The sequence below is a fragment of the Anolis sagrei genome, chromosome X, assembly GCF_037176765.1.
Source record: "Anolis sagrei isolate rAnoSag1 chromosome X, rAnoSag1.mat, whole genome shotgun sequence".
NCBI classification, from domain to species: Eukaryota; Metazoa; Chordata; class Lepidosauria; order Squamata; family Dactyloidae; genus Anolis; species Anolis sagrei.
The window spans coordinates 83,453,915-83,473,954 of record NC_090034.1 but is presented as its reverse complement, the minus strand read 5'-3'; the positions used below and the strand labels follow the sequence as shown (position 1 = coordinate 83,473,954).

The 20,040-nt window shown below is 41.8% G+C and overlaps 2 protein-coding genes across 2 annotated transcripts in view; both read left to right on the top strand.

Annotated features, from left to right (window-relative positions):
• Positions 1 to 8,687, top strand: part of CCDC28B (coiled-coil domain containing 28B) — a 13,101-nt gene extending 4,414 nt beyond the window's left edge. Inside the window, exons 3-6 of the mRNA XM_060784132.2 lie at positions 1,326 to 1,501; positions 3,763 to 3,917; positions 6,522 to 6,544; positions 7,877 to 8,687. Coding sequence (XP_060640115.1) covers positions 1,326 to 1,501; positions 3,763 to 3,917; positions 6,522 to 6,544; positions 7,877 to 7,931 — 409 coding nt within the window. The 3' untranslated portion in view covers positions 7,932 to 8,687. The remainder of the gene's footprint in view (positions 1 to 1,325; positions 1,502 to 3,762; positions 3,918 to 6,521; positions 6,545 to 7,876) is intronic.
• Positions 8,688 to 12,150: 3,463 nt separating this feature from the next.
• Positions 12,151 to 19,637, top strand: IQCC (IQ motif containing C). The gene is made up of 5 exons (XM_060784134.2): positions 12,151 to 12,321; positions 14,096 to 14,239; positions 15,561 to 15,882; positions 17,685 to 17,791; positions 18,898 to 19,637. Exons 1-5 carry the CDS (start codon positions 12,253 to 12,255, stop codon positions 18,934 to 18,936), a joined length of 681 nt encoding a protein of 226 aa, XP_060640117.2. The 5' UTR covers positions 12,151 to 12,252; the 3' UTR covers positions 18,937 to 19,637.
• The last annotated feature ends 403 nt before the right edge of the window (positions 19,638 to 20,040 follow it).

Genomic DNA, 20,040 nt, shown 5'->3' with positions numbered 1-20,040 from the left:
AAAGTCCTTTATTTAGTTCTTTGCTTCCACGCTGGGCTTTTTCTGGAGTGTTTTGATTGTGCCTTCCTGGGGGTTGGACTAGATGGCCCTTGGAGGTCTCTTCCAGCTCTAGGATTCTATGGTTCTAATGCATATTTATTATTTATTTATTTACAGTATTTCTATTCCGCCCTTCACACCCCATAGGGACTCAGGGCAGATTACAATGCACATATACATGGCAAACATTCAATGCCATTAGACATACAACATATATAGACAGACACAGAGGCAATTTAACATTCCAGCTTTCCAGTTTCATGAGGTTATGCTTGATTCTGGCCACAGGGGGAGCTAACACTTCACCTTCCACTTGTGACACCGAGTCCTTGATGGAGTACTTTCTCATTCTTACGCACGCTGCTGGAAGGTTTTATGGTGTCATAAATTAGTTAAATTAGCCTACCCACATAAAGCGGTACCTAAATTTCCTACTTGACAGATGCAACTGTCTTTCGGGCTGCATAGGTCAACAGCAAGCTAGACTATTAATGGTTGGGAGCTCACTCCGAACTGAGCTGGCTTCAAATTTATGACTTCTCATACAAAAAAAGCATACACTTTTTATCTTCTGCCCACCATTTCATCCTGACCAAGGCTAACCCTTTTGGGATCCAAATGTTTTCTGTCTTTTCTTCACTTTCTGCCTCCGAAAGAGAAGAGGAAGGGGAGGAAAGGGCAGGGAGGGGACTTGGGGAGAAATCCCTCCCTCCTGACCTGCCCACCTTGCTTCGGCCCGCCTCGCGGCCCTCAAGTTAAAAGGTTTACCTATGACTAGACTAAGGCCTTCTCACACTGTGAGGCCTTCTCACAGACTGAGGCCTTTCTCCCACTGGGGCAAACCAATATAGAGGCCTACTCAGTGACAGGCACACTTGCTTATATAGAACTACAGCTTTTGCCGAGTCATTGTGTCCATTTAATCCTTTCGTTGCTTGACTCATATTTTTGTAATTAAAAATACCTAGTTAATTTTTAATATTTCTGACAAATTCAACATAGTTCCTGGGGTCAAATGAAGTTTCTGGGCTAGAACAACTACTCTCAAAGTAAGGACCGCACAATTAAACAGGAAATAACACTTTCAAACTAGGAACAGATTTTTTTTCCCAAATGTTATGTAGTGTAATAATCTTTTTTCCGATTCAAACAATGCCAGGAAACAGTTGGCAGAATTCCCTGTGTTTGAGGAAAGGGAAGTCCCTTTGTGCTTGGAAGAAGAAGGCTGGTTTCCATGCCTGGATCTCCTCTTTCTCCTCCTCTTCCCCTTTCCTCTTCTTTCTCAGGCCGACCAAAGAGAAGGGTCGGGCCCCGCAACCCGGAGGGGCCCCCAGTGTTGGGGCCACGGTGGGGACCCCCCTTCAGCACTCCTTCCTCACCGACGTCTCGGACGTCTACGAAATGGAAGGCGGCCTCCTCAACCTTCTCAACGACTTCCACTCCGGGAAACTCCAGGCTTTCGGTGAGTGGACCTGGAGGACCAGCAAAAGGGCTCTGGAATAGACTGTTTTACATTTAAATCATATATTGAGACACTATATATTGGGGGGAGAGAGAAAAACGAATCTCTTTACAAAGTGTGCTTAAGCCTCCCAAATGTGTCTTTTGCTCTATTTCCTCGCCCTCTGTCCAGTTGGGGGTTTCTTTTAGCAGCATTAGCGCTGGGAGGATTGTGAAGGGAAGCACAGCCTCACGATGCAATAAACAATGCACTAAAGCAGGCATGGGCCAACTTTGGCCCTCCAGGTGTTTTGGACTCCAACTCCCATAATTCCTAACAGCCGGTAGGAGTTGCAGTAAACCGTGCAATAAAGCCTATTTGTGGTCAACAATGCAATAGAGCAGTGGTTCTCAACCTTCCTAATGCCGCGACCCCTTAGTACAGATCCTCATGTTGTGGTGACCCCCAACCATAATGTTATTTTTGTTGCTACTTCATAACTGTAATTTTGCTACTGTTTTGAATTGTAATGTAAATATCTGATATGCAGGATGTATTTTCAGTCACTGGACCAAATTTGGCACAAATACCCGATACACCCAAAATTTGAATACTGGTGGGGTTGGGGGTGATTGATTTTGTCATTTGGTAATGCTGGAGTTGCTGGGATTTATAGTTCACCTTAAATCAAAGAGCCTTCTGAACTCCATCAATGATGTAATTGAATCAAACATGGCACACAGAATTCCCATGACCAAGAGAAAATACTGGGAACATACTGGTGGACATTGACCTTGAGTTTTTGGAGTTGTAGTTCACCTACATCCAGTGAACACTGTGGACTCAAGCAACGATGGATCTGGATCAAACTTGGCAGAAATACTCAATATGCCCAAATGTGAACACTGGTGGAGTTTGGGGAAAATAGACCTTGCCATTTGGGAGTTGTAGTTGTTGGAATTTATAGTTCACCAACAATGAAATAGCATTCTGAACTCCACCAATGATAGAATTGGACCAAACTTTCCACACAGAACCCCCATAACCAACAAAAAATACGATGTTTTCTGATGGTCTTTGATGATCCCTCTGACACCTCCTCGTGACCCCCACAGGGGTCCCGACCCCCAGGTTGAGAAACACTGCAATAGAGCATGTTTGCAGTTGCAACTCTGAAATGCATTTTAAAATATTGAATTATATATATGTATATTGAAGTACTTCTATAAAGCCTCTGAGAAGGAAATAGAATAAAGCAGGTTTGCAGTAATAAATGCAATATTATTTCCATTATTATTTGTGTGTGTGTGTGTATATATATATATGAGAAAAGCAAGACAAACAATATACAGTATATATACACACACACACATATATAATTTAATTAATATTGTACAAAGCCTCCGAAAAGGAAACACAATAAAGCAGATTTTCAGTAATAAATGTGCTATTATCATCATAATAATGGTGGCGCAATGAGTTAAACTCTTGTGCTGGCTGAACTGCTGACGGTTCGGATTAGGTCAACGGTTCGAATCCAGGGAGCGGGGTGAGATCCTGTCTGTCAGCTCTAGCTTCCCATACGGGGACATGAGAGAAGCCTCCCAAAATATGGTAAAACATCAAACATCCGGGCATCCCCTGGGCAACATCCTTGCAGACAGCGCACACCAGAAGCGACTTGCAGTTTCTCAAGTTGCTCCTGACACACAGACACACACTCTCTCTATATATATATGATTATAATAGTATATATTTTATTATTGTATTATTTCATTCATATATAATGGAGCCCCCGGTGACGCAATGGGTTAAACCCCTGTGCCGGCAGGACTGAAGACCGACAGGTCACAGGTTCGAATCCAGAGAGAGGCAGATGAGCTCCCTCTATCAGCCCCAGCTCCTCATGCAGGGACATGAGAGAAGCTTCCCACAAGGATGATAAAAACATCAAATCATCCGGGCGTCCCCTGGGCAACGTCCTTGCAGACGGCCAATTCTCTCATACCTGAAGCGACTTGCAGTTTTTCAAGTCGCTCCTGACATGATAAAAATTTTTTCACATACACACACACACACATATATATGAAAAGCAAGACAAAGGCAATGTGATATATATATATATATATATACACACACACACACATACAGTAGAGCCCCTACGATGGGAATGGGAGGAAGGTAAGATAAAAAAATAAGGAGAATAAGATTAAAAAATAAATAAGGTGAATAAGATGCAGTAAGAAATTGCAAAGGCTGCTGTTGTCCTCCTTCTCCTGCAGGGAAGGAGTGCTCCTTTGAGCAGCTGGAACATGTGCGGGAGATGCAGGAGAAACTGGCCCGGCTGCACTTCAGCCTCGACGTTTACGTGGAGGAACTGGCCGAGGATCAGAAGAAGACTGCGGCTGACCGGAACCTGGACCAGCTGCTGACCAATGTGAGACATCTTGGTTCTCTCCCTGACTGCCTCTGCTTTGTGGATGGCTATAGTTAAAGCAAACATACAACCAGAATGAGTATTGTGTGGTTTCCGGGCTGTATGGCAGTGTTCTAGTAGCATTTTTTTCTGACCTATCTTCTGCATCTGTGGCTGGCATCTTTAGAGATTTGATGGTGGTCAAGCAAATGGAGTATATATCCCTGTGGAATGTCCAGGGTGGAGGAAAGAAGCATTATCTGTTAAATAAGCCTCAAGGGTGCAATTAATTATAAATATAATATTTTTAATATTATAATGTAATACAATATAATGTGCCCCCAGTGGCGCAGTGGGTTAAAGCACTGAGCTGCTGAGGTTTGATTCCGGGGAGCGGCGTGAGCTTCCGCTGTGAGCCCCAGCTTCTGCCAACCTAGCAGTTCGAAAACATGCAAATGTGAGTAGATCAATAGGTACCGCTCCGGCGGGAAGGTAACGGCGTTCCATGCAGTCATGCTGGCCACATGACCTTGGGGATGTCTACGGACAACGCTGGCTCTTCGGCTTAGAAATGGAGATGAACACCACACCCCAGAGTCGGACACGACTGGACTTAATGTCAGGGGACAACCTTTACCTTTACCTTTTACAATATAATACTAATAATAGGAGCCCCTGGTGGCGCAGTGGGTTAAACCCCTGTGCCGATAGGACTGAAGACCAACAGGTCGCAGGTTCGAATCTGGGGAGAGGCGGATGAGCTCCCTCTACCAGCTCCAGCTACTCATGCGGGGACATGAGAGAAGCCTCCCACAAGGATGATAAAACATCAAATCATCCGGGCGTCCCCTGGGCAACGTCCTTGCAGATGGCCAATTCTCCCGCACCAGAAGTGACTTGCAGATTCTCAAGTCTCTCCTGACACGACAAAAAAAAATACTAACAATAATAATACAATATTATAACTATAAATTTTATACTACATGTAATATTACTAATTTATAATACAATATTTTATATAACTGAGACCCCAATGGCGCAGTGGGTTAAACCACTGAGCTGCTGAGCTTGTTGACCGAAAAGCTTGCAGGTTCAAATCCAGGGAGCGGCATGAGCTTCCGTTGTCAGCCCCAGCTTCTGCCAACCTAGCAGTTCGAAAACATGCAAATGTGAGTAGGTCAATAGGTACTGCTCCAGTGGGAAGGTAACAGTGCTCCATGCAGTGATGGCCTACGGACAATGCCAGCTCTTTGGCTTAGAAATGGAGATGAGCACCAACCTCCAGAGTCAGACACGACTGGACTTAATGTCAGGGCAAAACCTTTACCTTTACCTTATTTTATATTACTTGTAATATTACGAATAATATTATAATATAATGGTATAGTACAATATAGTAGTATATAATACTGATATTGTATTATGTTAATAATATAATATATTGTATGTAAGTATATCTTGTAAATTGCTCTGAGTCCCCTTCGGAGTGAGAAGGGCGGCATATAAATGTCGTAAATAAATAAATGAACTAGAATAATAGAATCCTAGGGTTGGAAGAGACCTTATGGGCTATCCAGTCCAACCCCTGCAAAGAAGCAAGAAAATCGCATCCAAAGCACCCCGACAGATGGCCATCCAACCTCTGCTTAAAAGCCTCCAAAGAAGGAACCTCCACCACACTCTGGGGCAGAGAGTTCCACTGCTGAACAGCTCTCACAGTCAAAATGCCCTTCTTAATGTTCAGGTGGAATCTCCTTTCCTATCGTTTGAAGCCGTTGTTCCGCGTCCTAGGGCAGCAGAAAATAAGCTTGCTCCCTCCACCCTATGACTTCCCCTCACATATTTATACATGACCATCATGTCTCCTCTCAGCCTTCTCTTCTGAAGGCTAAACATGCCCAGCTCTTAAGCCGCTCCTCATAGGGCTTGTTCTCCAGTCCCTTGATCATTTTAGTCGCCCTCCTCTGGACACATACCAGCTTGTCAATATCTCCCTTTAATTGTGGTGCCCAGAATTGCACACAATATTCCAGGTATGGTCTAACCAAGGCAGAATAGAGGGGTAGCATTACTTCCCTGGATCTAGACACTATTGATGTAGGCCAAAATCCCATTGGCTTTTTTTGCCGCCGCATGACATAGCTGGCTCATTGGCAAGTCTCATTTGCAAGTATTTGAGTGGAATCCACCCATTAGCATGTGAGTAACCATGAAGACATCATAGTCAATTAGTGAGGGCATCTGCATAGAAGTCGCCAGGCCTTTGTTCCCTTTGAATTGTCTGCTGCCTGGAGACATCCTTTGTCTGGGTGGTGTTCATTAGTCACCGTCTTGAGTCTGGTGTTTTTCAATACTGGTAGCCAAATTTTGTTCATTTTCATGGTTTCTTCCTTTTTGTTGACGTTGTCCATGTGCTTGTGGATTTCGGTGGCTTCTCTGTGTATTTCCCTTAAACTGATTTTGTTTTAACTTGTTCAGTTGTTTCAAATTGCTTTCGTCAGTTTAATGTTATAACTTTGCATTTCTTGCATTTGGCCAAATTGAATGTACTGTATAGATCCAACTGTTTTGTGATTTCCCTTATTCAACTTTGTTGTTCATAATGTATTCTCTTTGTTTTTGCAGCTGGAGGAACTCAGCAATTCCATGTATCCTTGTTGAAGAAGTTAATAGTTTCTTATAATGCCTGGGACAAACGGAGAAGGAATGGATTTTGGCTCAGTGGGGAGGAGGTTAGGGTGCATCTACACTGCAGAATTAATGCAGTTTGGTGCCGCTTTAACTTCCATGGCTCAGTGCTATGGGATCTTGAGAGCCTGATGCCCCCTTCAACACTGCCATATAATCCAGATTTTCAAAGCAAATAATCCACATTATCTGCTTTGAATTGGATTATATGAGTCTACATCTATATAAATAAAAACATAATGTTCATTTGTGGAATTAACAGAACTAAAAGACCCACTGGACGAATTGACACCAAATTTGGACACAAGACACCTAACAAACCAATGTATGTCCTTCACTCAAAAAATTGATTTTGTCATTTGGGAGTTGTAGTTGCTGGGATTTATAGTTCACCTACAATCAAAGAGCATTCTGAACCCCACCAACGATGTAATTGAACCAAACTTGGCACACAGTTCTCCCATGACCAACAGAAAATACTGGAAGGGTTTGGTGGGCATTGACCTTGAGTTTGGGAGTTGTAGTTCACCTACATCCAGAGATCACTATGGACACAAACAATGATGATCTGGACCAAACTCTACACAAATACTCAATATGCCCAAATGTGAACACTGGTGGAGTTTGGGGAAAATAGAATCTTGACATTTGGGAGTTGTAGTTGCTGGGATTTATAGTTCACCTACAATCACAGAGCATTCTGAACCCCACCAACTATAGAATTGGGCCAAACCTCCCACACAGAACCTCCATGTGGGCCACAGCAACACATGGCAGGGGACGGCTAGTCTATACAAATAAAAATGTAATGTTCATTTGTGGGATTAACATAACTCAAAAACCACTGGACGAATTGACACCAAATTTGGACACAAGACACTTATCAGGCCAAGGAGTGACCATCACTCATAAAAACACGGAAAAACACAGCAGGAGAGACTTAAAAAGCCAAAAAAGAAAAATTACATTACAACACATGAGCAAAACCACATATACACATATTCACAAATATACACACACACAAAACACACATAGACAGACTCAGCTACAGCAACGCGTGGCAGCGGACGGTTAGTTATGTTATATAAAAGCAATTTCAAGGTAACCCAGTTCTGTGTGGAAAGAGCCTTAGTTCCTATGGGGGAAAAAGTGGTATATAAATAAAGATAATAATAATAATAATAATAATAATAATAATAATAATAATAATAATAATAATGGAGTATCAAACTGCATTAATTCTACAGTATAGATGGAAATTAATGTTTTCCCTTAACGTGATGATGCCTCAGACAGAAGCTCCACTTGGCAGAAAACCCCGACTTGGAAGATGCAGCTGCTGTCTAGAAAAAGAGATCCGCCAGATCCTCCTTTCTCCCTTTTTTCCATCTCGAAATGGAAAGGGGCCTAGCAAAAGGCTCCCACACCATTTGGGAGGCCAGGCTTTGCAAAGCACGGCTTTGGCATTCGAAAGGACCCATGGCGAGGACAATCTGGGGAAAGAGCTAACTCTGGGGCCAAGTAAATGGGGAGAGATCGGAAATCAATGAATCTGGAAGAGACAATTACCTGGAAATATAGGACAAAAATGGTCTGGCCTGGACCATGCCAGATTGCTTTGAGATCATGTGCCAAAAAGAAAGTTCTCTGTTACACAATGCAGATAGAGCAGTTTCTATTGATCCTTGGGATATGTAGTTTGCAAGGATCAGGGAGGAATCTCTGTTAGAGAGTTCAAAATGTTCAATCTTTGGCCTTCCAGACTTTGGCTGGATCTACTCTTTCACTGCCCTACAGATATGCACAATGCAGACAGAGCAGTTTATGTGAAACCTTGGGATTTGTAGTCCGCCAAGAGCCAGGGAGGAATCTATTGGAGAATTTTAATACATGGGTTTTCAATCATTGGTCTTCTGGTGGGATCTACCACTTGAACTGCCATGGCTCCATGCGATGGAATGAAGGGATTTGTAGTTTCACTCGATCTTTTGCCTTGTCAGTCCAAGAATGCCGATGCCTTACCAAACTACAACTCCCAGGATTCCATAGCACTGAGTCATGGCAGCTCAAGTGGGGTCCAAGTGTATAGATGCACCTCAAAAACGCTGCCATTGAGTAAGCATCCCTTAGCAGAACTACAAATCCCAGGATTCAATGAAATGAAGTGCAATTGAACTGCTGTAATCTGTGCAGTGTAGAAATATATTCTGAGTAAAATGTATTCTTTGGAATCTGGCTTCCCTTTGACTGTCTCTCCAGCTGCTCATTTTCTTCCGAACCTGCTTTGCTTTGTGTGTGTGTGTGTGTGCAAAAAATGGCAAAACATTAATTGAATGGCTGGCCTTTCCCTGCCTGACGAGAGTATTTCCAATCTCCAAATTTAATCTCCAAATATCCATTAATATCAATAGAACAAGATGTGACCCCGATATTCCCATATTTTGGGGCATGGACAGAAATGTGCCTGTCATTTGAATGATTAACGTGGGAAATGTATTATTACTCTTCCATAAAAATGTAGTCAATTTTAAACTGTGGATTTTAGACATTCATTTAATTTGTCTGCATGATTGTAATGTATTGGTTTTTTTGTCCTATATCTTTTTATATATATATTGTCTTATGCTTTATACGTGTATTTTCACTGGGTCATATCCCGCTTCAAGAAGAGCCTGGTAACAAATAAATATAATTATTATCATTGCTGTTTACAGTTATTGTTATTATCATTCATATGATAATGATGAAAGGGCAGCCCCTGTACCCTTCCAGGATCTGTCAATCATCTATCAAGCTACCTTCCATATCTTATCTATCCAATCTATCCATCCCTCTATATTCCATTTAATTGTCATTTAACTTTCTATCTATCTTCCATATTCATCTATTTTCCATATCGTCCTTCCTCCTTCCCATCTATATATCTATTTTCCAAATGTGCGTGTGTGTCTGTCTATCTATCTTGAATATCTATCGATGTCTTCCATCTATATTTCTGTCTTCCATATCAATCTATTAAATAGATTCTATTGTATCTATCTTACCTATTTATCTATCTTCCATATCTATTCAGCTATCTTCCATATCTATTTATCTACTTTTCATATCTATCTGCCTTTCTACCTTTCTTTTCATATCCATCTATCATCTATTCCATAGCTATCATCTACCTTTCTATCTTTCTATCTTTTTTTCTTTTCTTCCTTCCTTCCTTCCTTCCTTCCTTCCTTCCTTCCTTCCTTCCGTCTATTTTCCTTGTCTATCTGTCTTCCATAGCTATCACATATCTATCATATGTATCTATCTTCCGTATCCCTATTTTCCCTGTCTGTCTGTCTACCTTTCTATCTTTATTTTTTTCTTTTCTTCCTTTCTTCCTTCCATATGTCTATTTTCCTTTTCAATCTTTCTTCCATAGCTATCGCATATCTATCACATGTATCTATCTTCCATATCCCTATTTTCCCTATCTGTCTGTCTACCTTTCTATCTTCAATATCTAGCTTCCATATCTATCATATTTCTATTCTCTTTCTCTTCCATAACATCTATTGTATCTATCTGTCTATCTATCCAGCTATCTTCCATCTATCTATCTACTTTTCATATATATGTCTTTCTGCCTTTCTTTCCATATCAATCAATCCATCTATCTATTCCATCACTGCTCAAGCAGGGAGCTTTGAAATGGGTTGCTGTGAGTTTTCCAGGCTGCATGGCCATGTTCCAGAAGCATTCTCTCCACATCTATGGCAAGCATCCATATGTGGGTGAAACATCAAGAGATAATGCTTCTGGCACATGGACATACAACCCGGAAAACTCACAGCAACCCAGCCTTTGACAACACATTGGGCTTTGAAATGGTTGGAAGGTCTCTGAAGCTTTAGGCCAGGGGTCCTCAAACTTTTTAAACAGAGGGCCAGGTCAGAGTCCCTCAAGCTGTTGGAAGGCTGGATTATAATTTGAAAAACCATGAATGAATTCCTATGCACAGTGCACATATCTTATTTGTAGTGCAAAAAAACACTTTAAAACAATACAATAATTAAAATTAAGAACAATTTTAACAAATACAAACTTATTAGTATTTCAGTGGGAAGTGTGGACCTGCTTTTGGCTGATGAGATAGGGTTGTTGTTGTGTGCTTTCAAGTCATTTCAGACTTAGGTTGATCCTGAGCGAGGGCCGGGTAAATGACCTTAGAGGGCCGTATCCGGCCCCCGGGCCTTAGTTTGAGGATCCCTGCTTTAGGCGCTTTTACTGCCTATTACAGAAAAAAACAGCTGATTCCTAATCCATCTAAAATTCAGACGTGCTTTTCATCTTAAGAACAGACAAGCATCCCGAGCTCTGAGAATTACCTGGGAAGGAATCCCACTGGAGCATTGCAGCACACCCAAATAGCTGGGAGTCACTGTGGACCATGTTCTTATTTACAAGAAGCACTGCTTGACTATCAAGCCAAAAGTGGGTGCTAGAAATAATATACGAAAGCTGACTGGCACAACCTGGGGATCACAACCAGATACAGTGAAGACATCTGCCCTTGCGCTATGCTATTCTCCTGCTGAGTATGCATGCCCGGTGTGGAACACATCTCACCACGCTAAAACAGTGGATGTGGCTCTTAATGAGACATGCAACATTATCACGAGGTGTCTGCGCCCTACACCACTGGAGAAATTACACTGTCTAGCCGGTATTGCACCACCTGACATCCGCCGGTAAGTAGCAGCCAATAGTGAAAGGACCAAGGCAGTGACATCTCTTGTTTGGGTATCAGCTAGCCCAGCAGGTCAACGACTTAAATCAAGAAATAGTTTTGTAAGATCTACAGACACTTGCTGGAAAACCCCAGAAGCGAGGGTCCAAAAGTGGCAGGCTCAAACCCAGAACCTCAATCAATGGCTGATACGAAATGAGAGACTTCCCCCTGGGCACACAGAAAACTGGGCGACTTGGAAGGCGCAGAACAGACTGCGCTCTGGCACTATGAGATGCAGAGCCAACCTTAAGAAATGGGGCCACAAAGTGGAGTCCACAACATCCGACTGTGGAGAAGAGCAAACCACAGGCTACAACTACAATGCAGTATGTGCCCCGCAACATGTACAATGGAGGACCTTCTTACAGCGACACAAGAAGCACTTGACCAATCTATCGAGTCATATGAGGCCTAGACAAACTTGGGCCCTCCAGGTGTTTTGGACTTCGATTCCCACAATTCCTAACTGCCTCAGGGCCTTTTCTTTTTCCCCTCAGCCGCTTAAGCAGAAAGAAAGGGGCCTGAGGCTGTTAGGAATGGTGGGAGTTGAAGTCCAAAACACCTGAAGAGCCCAAGTTTGCTCAGACCTGATCTAGCCACATGATGAGCATAGGAAAGGGCCTGAGGCTGTTAGGAATGGTGGGAGTTGAAGTCCAAAACACCTGAAGAGCCCAAGTTGGCCCAGGCCTGAGTTATAACTATGCCTCAATCTCTGGAGGTGAGTAAACTGCTTCCCCTGGTGGCCATCTTCAGGAACTGCAGTAGGGCTGGAAAGAGGCGCCGCAGCGACTTCCGCTTGGCTGCCGTCGCGCTCTAGTGACGTCGCCGAGAGGCGCGGTTGCCTGGGCAGCAGAAGAGGACTCTGTTGTTGTCATTGCCCGAGTTTAGAAGGGTTTAAAAATGGGGCAGGAAGAGGCTCAGGAGCCGTCATGGGGGTCCCTCCTTCTGAGGAGGGTGATGCTGTTGCAGGTGGGTGTGTTTTCTGGGGGCTTGATGAAGTTTATGGGGTTTACTAGGTTCTTGTGGGGTTTTTCGGGCTATAGGGCCATGTTCTAGAGGCATTTTCTCCTGACGTTTCGCCTGCATCTATGGCAAGCATCCTCAGAGGTAGTGAGGTCTGTTGGAATTAGGACAATGGGTTTATATATCTGTGGAATGACTGGGGTGGGGCAAAGAGCTCTTCTCTGCTGGAACTAGGTGTGAATGTTTCACTGTCCACCTTCATTAGCATTTGAAGGCCTGGCTGAGCCTGGGGGAATCTTTTGTTGAGAGGTGTTAACAGCAAAAACAGCAGAGAGGAAACAACCAGGCACATCTTAACACCTCTCAACAAAAGATTACCCCAGGCTCAGCCAGGCCTTCAAATGCTAATGAAGGTGGTCAGTTGAAACATTCACACTTTGCTCCAGCAGAGAAGAGCTCTTTGCCCCACCCCAGTCATTCCACAGATATATAAACCCATTTTCCTAATTCCAAAAAGGAAGAGAAGGACAGGTGGAGAGGTCATCACCCTTTTCTGCCAAAGGGGTTCCTAAGACCATGAGAAATATAAGTTTTCTGATGGTCTTTGGCAACCTCTCTGAAACCCCCTTGTGAACACCCCCCCCCCCCCAGTGGTCCCAACCCTCAGGTTGAGAAAAGCTGCCCTATAGCTTACAGCATTTGGGGGAAAGGAGCCAAGGGCAGTCCTTGTCTGTGTCTCTGCCTTCAAGTGAATTAGTGCTTCTCCTTTCTCCTCATAATAATCATAATTTGCATCCCATTTCCCTCCCATAGCAATATAAAGAAACGCCTGCAGAGGGCAAATATTGTATTTCCCTCAAAATAAGACTTCCTTATATTAATAAAAATAATTACTATAACACCCATATATATATATATATTTGTAGCAAACATTAGCGTAAGGATCTCATTTTATCTTTTGCTCCAAAAGAGCTTCTTTTCAGTGGAATCTCTCTCTCTCTCTCTCGCATGTACAATGACCTGCATTTTAGAGATTTTGACTATTAATTTTTAATTAATACCCTTGCTGTTTAATTCTGTTTTAATGTTTGTATATTTTTGGATTTAAAATTGGATTGGAATGTTTTCACCATAAGGCGCTTTGAGTCTCCTTGTAGATAGAAGAAACAGGGTATAAATAGACATAAACATAGTAATAATTTATTCATTTATTCATGTACAAACATCTCTTGTCCAAAAGGCTTGGGTGTTTGCAAATACTTAATTATAACGTATATTAACATTTATTTTAAGTATTCTTCTCAATCATTTCATGTATTTATATTTAATAATATATTAATATTATTATTTTATGCAATACATATGTTTTGCATTGCAACAGACACCATAAATGTGTCCATCTGACTAGCCATCTAAACTGGGGCTTATTTTTGGGGTAGGGCTTATATTATAAGCTTCAGGCCAGGGCTTCTTTTCTGGCTAAGTCTTATTTTGGGGGAAAGGCAGTATTAAATCACCTGCTCACTGTCAGTAGCCGCATGTATTTCCTAGGAAATTTCTAAGGCAAGGAATGTCATCTGAAAGCACCTGGGACCTCTTGATGGACCTAAGTTTAGGGAAGGGTCTTTTGATCTGTCACTTCCAGCATAATATGTATATAGGCTCCAGAGCCAAGCTATAATAGAGGAAGAAGCCGTTCTTGTGGCTCAAAGTCTGGACTCTTGGGCCTTCCTTCCTTCCTTTGGACAATGATTGATGTTCATATTCCTTTGCTTTCTAGGCTTGTGTCCGGGGTTATCTTGTCAGGAAGAGGTTTCGAGGTTTAAAGCAGGAATATGAGGACATTGTGAAGGAGATCGAAGGGAACCTGGATCGGCTGCAATGGGAGAACCATTCTGTACCAAAGCCTATATTTCTCCCCAAGGTTGGATTGCTGTTATTATTTATATATTATAATGAATGGTTCAGCTTCCTCTATCCAAGAGCTTTCCAATCAAACAGAAATATAGGAAGATGGGACAGACTTCATTAAAAATAGGTAATAGTAATATTACAGCCTTGTTATCATCTGACAACAAAGGGCTGTCAGTGGGATGTCGGTTTCGAGGTTTAGCATTAAAATGAAATGCTTATAGTATTTTTATTGTATTTTAACTTGGTTGTCACAACCCAAATATTTAATTGTTTTTTAATGTTTGAATTTGCCTTTTAAATTTTAGTGGGTTGTGTCATGCTATTTTGGCCACTTTGAGTCCCTATGGAGAAAAAGATGGACTAGAAATAAAGCTAATAATAATAGTAACAATAATAATTGTGATTTAATATTTTTATTTATTTATTTATTTTATTTCCGGGGTTTCTACCCTGTCTCTTCTCTACCCCCTAAGACTCAGGATGGCTTACATTTTGGCAACAATTTGATGCCACTACAAACAAACAATTACAATAATACAACAACCATTGAAATATATAAAGCACTCATTAAAAACAGTAATAAAGCATTAATTAAAACAATAAAAGTATCATCAGCTGTCATGCCATTCCAGTCAGTTTCCAACCAAAGTGCTAATTAAGTCTGCTGTCCAAAAGCCTGGTCCCAAAACCATGATTTCAATTTCTTCCTGAAAGCCAGGAAGGATGAAGCCAATCTTATATCACTTGGAAGCACATTGTTTTTAAACTTTAGTGGGTTCTATCATGCTATTTTGGCCTCCTTGAGGCATTATGTGGAGAAAGGTGGGATAGAAATAAATATATTATTATTATTATTATTATTATTGTTGTTGTTGTTGTTGTTATTATTATTAGATACATAACAAGATTAGTACACAACAAACAAGATCACTATGCTAGCTGTTGTATTTGATCACACATTGGACACTTCCCAAGTGTCTAGGACTGTGTGATGTATCAGCGAATAATGTGTGCAGACTTGAGCAGGGTGGCGTTTCACCTGACAGATGGTAATTTTGTCAGCACCAATTGTTTGTAAGTGCAGGCCAAGGTCATTAGGCACTGCACCCAGTGTGCCAATCACCACTGGAATAATAATAATAATAATAATAATTATTATTATTATTATTATTATTCCAGATCAACTTGGTTTCAAATCAATTGGATTTTCTCCATAACCAGAATGAAGGATTGGAAATGTTGGCATCTGTGCGTAATAATTATAATGTTTGTCTCTCTTTGTACTGATTGTTCTTCTCCTTCTTTGTATATTTTAAATGTAACCTCTTCAGAAATCAATAAAGATGAAGGCATTAAGCAGCCAAGAGACTGAATCCAGCAAAAAACAGGAACATGAGGCAAAGCCTTGCTGTCAAGAAGAGTTACTACCTGAAAAAAACTCTGAGATGCAGCTTCCAAGACACCTTTCAGAAAAAGTGATTGATGTCAACAAGGAAGATGATACAAGGCAGAATCCAGAGTATCTTGAAAGCAAGCCACCGGGGAACGCCTGCATTGTGTTGGCAGAGGATGAGGAAGACAAAGAGCAAAGCAGTGCGTCATCAACATGGAGCAGCTTTATCCTGGGGACAGAAACCCCTCCACGAGGCCAGAGTAAGGCACAAGGGCTGCATAATATGGGGGAAATAAGTCTTAATTAAAGGGGGAACTGGTGGCCAGGTGGAGTACTGGGTAAATTACTTATGTAAATGTGTAAAAAGCGTAGCTGCCAATATCACCTAGTTAACTGACCTCATTCCCCAATGTTAAGAGTCCCTCCATGATATTGTGATCCTTTACAGAATTAGCAATGGCTGTTAGAAGAAACATAGCTAAAGGATTCACCTGTTTCAAAATCTTAAAATGCCATTCAAGTAGTTATAAATCAAAGGAAGTTAAAAGACATAGGTATTACAAATAACAAATACATGTAACAGCACATAGACAGTTCAGTAACATTCTGCTGGGCCCAAATCCTGCCGATAGTCTTAATCTGCCCATAGAAAACCATGACAGCTGTGTCTAAGAAACTAGAGCTGAGGCGATCAATACAATGCCATTTTCTGCATCAGCGCTGCAAACAATCCCAGGAAAGGCCTAAAGATACCCCCTCCCCCCCAAAAAAGTGTTTCTTTGTGGTTGGGCTGTGTTTAATGGGGAACTGGTTACCAGATGAAGTACTGGAAACTTCCTTGTATAACAAAGTATAAGGAATAGGTTTTTTAATCAGGTTTTAACTGTTTATTTTTATTACAATTAATCTTTCATTCTGTCTTAATGGTGGTATGCTTTTCGGGTTCTAAATTGTATTGGATCAGTTTTGCTGTAAGCTGCTGTACACCCCTCTTAAAACAACTTCACTAGCTGCCGATAAATTGCCGGGCCCAATTCAAGGTGCAGGTTAATATAAAGCCCTATATTGTATGGGCCCCGCCTATCTCCACGATCACATATTTCCCTATGAACCAGTGTGAAATCTACGATCAACCGGAGGGGCCCTCCTCTCACTCCCACCACTGTCTCAAGCAGGGCTAGTGGGGATGAGGGAGAGGGCCTTCTCGGTGGTGGCCCCTCACCTCTGGTACACCCTCTCCAGAGAATTAAGACAGGCCCCATCATTCTCTTCTTTTCGTAGGGATTTGAAGACCTGGTGGTTTCATCAGGCCTTTGATAACAATTAGTTTAGGCTCAAGCCCCTCCGCCATTAGATAGGGTCCAGCCAGCACCTTACCTGTTCCCCGCTCCTCCATTTTGTGGTATCAGCCCTGGCTAGACCTTTATTTAAAACTGCCAGGAGGCCCTGGAAATAAGTAGCCCCAGGTCCTATCCTGGCCATTAATTAGGTCCACTTCCTGCGCTTTATTTAATGTTCGGCCTATATCATTATAACATGAGCCCTGACCAATCCTCACACTGTTCAGCCCATGTATAGGTATGGCCATTGGTAACTCATGTGAAACTGGCTGCATTAATGCATAGGGCTGTGTTTATGGATTATATTTATATTTTAATGACTACTCTGTATGTTTTATGTTTTGTGAAAACCGCTCTGAGTCCTTGTGGGAAGATAGAACGGTATATAAATAAAGTTGTTGTTGTTGTTATTATTAGTATTAGTAGTAGTAGTATTAGAGTCTCTTTTTGAAGAGAAAAGTGGGATGATGATGATGATGATGATGATGATAGTGTAGAAAGAATAGCTGCCAATGTAACCCAGAGTTATCTGACCGAATGCCCCCACATTAGAGTCCGGCCATGATCTCTGTGAGTTTTACAGAATTAGCACACAAAAAATGAGTTCCCTGCCTCAAGACACTTGCGATCTTCATTTCACCTGATGAGAAAGGAGGTGAATAAGTGGGAAAGGAAAGGTCAGGCTTCTTGACTTTCTTTGCATCTCTTTTTATTTTGCACAGTACTTCCCTGCCACCAAGGACAAGCGTTGCCTGAGCTGCAGGAGCACCGGAAGCACTTGGCCATGGAGCTGCTGTGGCTGCAGCAAGCCATTGTCAGCCGCAAGAATGTAAGGGCCACCCCGAGAATTTTCTTTTCCTTGCTTTACTCATGAGAAGTCATTGAGGGAACTGGGAACTATAACACTATGTAACACAATTTTTGTTCCTGGGTCATAAATGTCATTTCCTAATTGGTTCTATCATAAAAACATAGGAAAAGCTTATTACTGCAAAAACTTTATATTTGCAGGAAGGCCATCCTGCAGCCCATTTTGTTCTAGTTTTCCAATGAATATCTCATCATAGAGTCTCAAGCAATTCAACATAGGGTTGTTGTAGGTTTTTTCGGGCTATATGGCCATGTTCTAGAGGCATTCTCTCCTGACGTTTCACCTGCATCTATGGCAAGCATCCTCAGAGGTAGTGAGGATCCTTGCCATAGATGCAAGCAAAACGTCAGGAGAGAATGCCTCCAGAACATGGCCATATAGCCCAAAAAAACCTACAACCCTGTGATTCTGGCCATTAAAGCCTTCAACAATACAATTCAACATAGTTTGTGCCAACCACAAAAATGAAGTTTCTGGAGTAAAACACTACTTTCAAAGTAAGGACCACGCAATTAAACAGGAAAATAACACTTTCAGACCAGGAACAGAACATTTTCCAAATTTTGTTATATACCGTTATTTATCTATCGTCAACTTATCTATTTATTTATTTAGAGCGATTTTTTAACCTCTTGCTGTGTTCAGTTAGTAGCTGTTGCATTTGACAGGTCCTAAAACTATCCAGGAAGAGGGTACTTGGGAAGACTGCAGTCTAGTAGGTGAAATTAGTATGATTTCAGTAAGCTACCATGTTCTAGGTTGCTTACTATCCTGTTTCCCTGAAAATAAGACGTATCCTGAAAATAAGCCCTAGGATGATTTATCAGGATGTTTGAGGATGCTCAAAATCGAAGCCCTACTTGAAAAATAAGCCTAGTTACAGTTAAATAAAACATGTCAATTTGGGGGGAAAGACATCCCCTGAAAATAAGCCCTAACACATCTTCTGAAGCAAAAAATTAATACAAGACCTTGTCTTATTTTGAGGGAAACGAGCTAGGTAGCTTGCTGACTGGGTTCTGTCTTTGATCTTCGTTTCTTGCTCTCTACCTCCTCCTTTATAGTATTTGATCCTGAAACAGAGGATAGGAAGCTCGGAGTGACTGCAGTCTGGAAGCACAACAGTTGGTCCCATTGGGGACAGAAAACTGGAAGCACATGGACTTTGAAGCTGTCGGATGGGGAAGACGGCTGAGAAAACGTTTGGCTGTTTCCACAGAAATGAATTGTGATTTTTGTGCAAATGTTGTGTTTTTTAAATACAGCAGCTAAGAAGGACAGCATTCTCTGTGGAAGACCCAGACTTCGTTTCTGCAGGCTGAGCTTGCAAATTGTTTTTGACGGAGCAAAATCCGATCTTGAGAGTTTAATACGCACACAAACATTCACACAGATATATACTTTGCAGCCTTTCCCATCACAGGCTGGTATAGCCCAGTGTCTCTGGTTGCTCTGGCGATGATTGAACAGGAAATGATCATTGTTTTTACGTGAAAACTTTCACTTGTCAGGTGGAGCATTTCTAACAGCAAATGTTTGGATCCCTATCATTCTGCTCCAGAGCTTCCAAGTGTGATTTTTTTTGGGTGAAATCCAGATGTTCTCTTTTGGGTGGAATTTTTTTACTCTGAGGGTCTATTTATCTCTACCTCTCAATCTCAGAGGTCAATAAGCCTTTGTCATTGCTCCATTTTTTGGCATGGTATTAGGCCCATGCAATCTCTGATAAATTGGAAGCTATGTGAAGTCATCAAAATGCTGAGTGTGTTTTTGTTTTTAAATAAAATGCTATATTTTCCTAAAATGGGGATAATATCAGTGCTAATCATTTGGCTGGATGATGCATGGGCTAACTTGGGCCCTCCTGGTGTTTTGGACTTCAACTCCCACCGTTCCTAACAGCCTCAGGCCTTTTCCTTTTCCCCCTCAGCCGCTTAAGCGGCTGAGGGGGAAAAGGAAGGGGCCTGAGGCTGTTAGGTACGGTGGGAGTTGAAGTCCAAAACACCAGGAGGGCCCAAGTTGGCCCATGCCTGGGCTATATGCTTTTTTCTATTACATGGATGGGATTTACAAACCTTTCAATACGTGGAAATATTATAGTATGCATTATAGTCAAAGTAGCGCAAAGGAGGGGCAAGTACTAGAGAAGGTCTTGAAAACCCTTCTCACCATATTTACTGGAGCCCCCGGTGGCGCAGTGGGTTAAA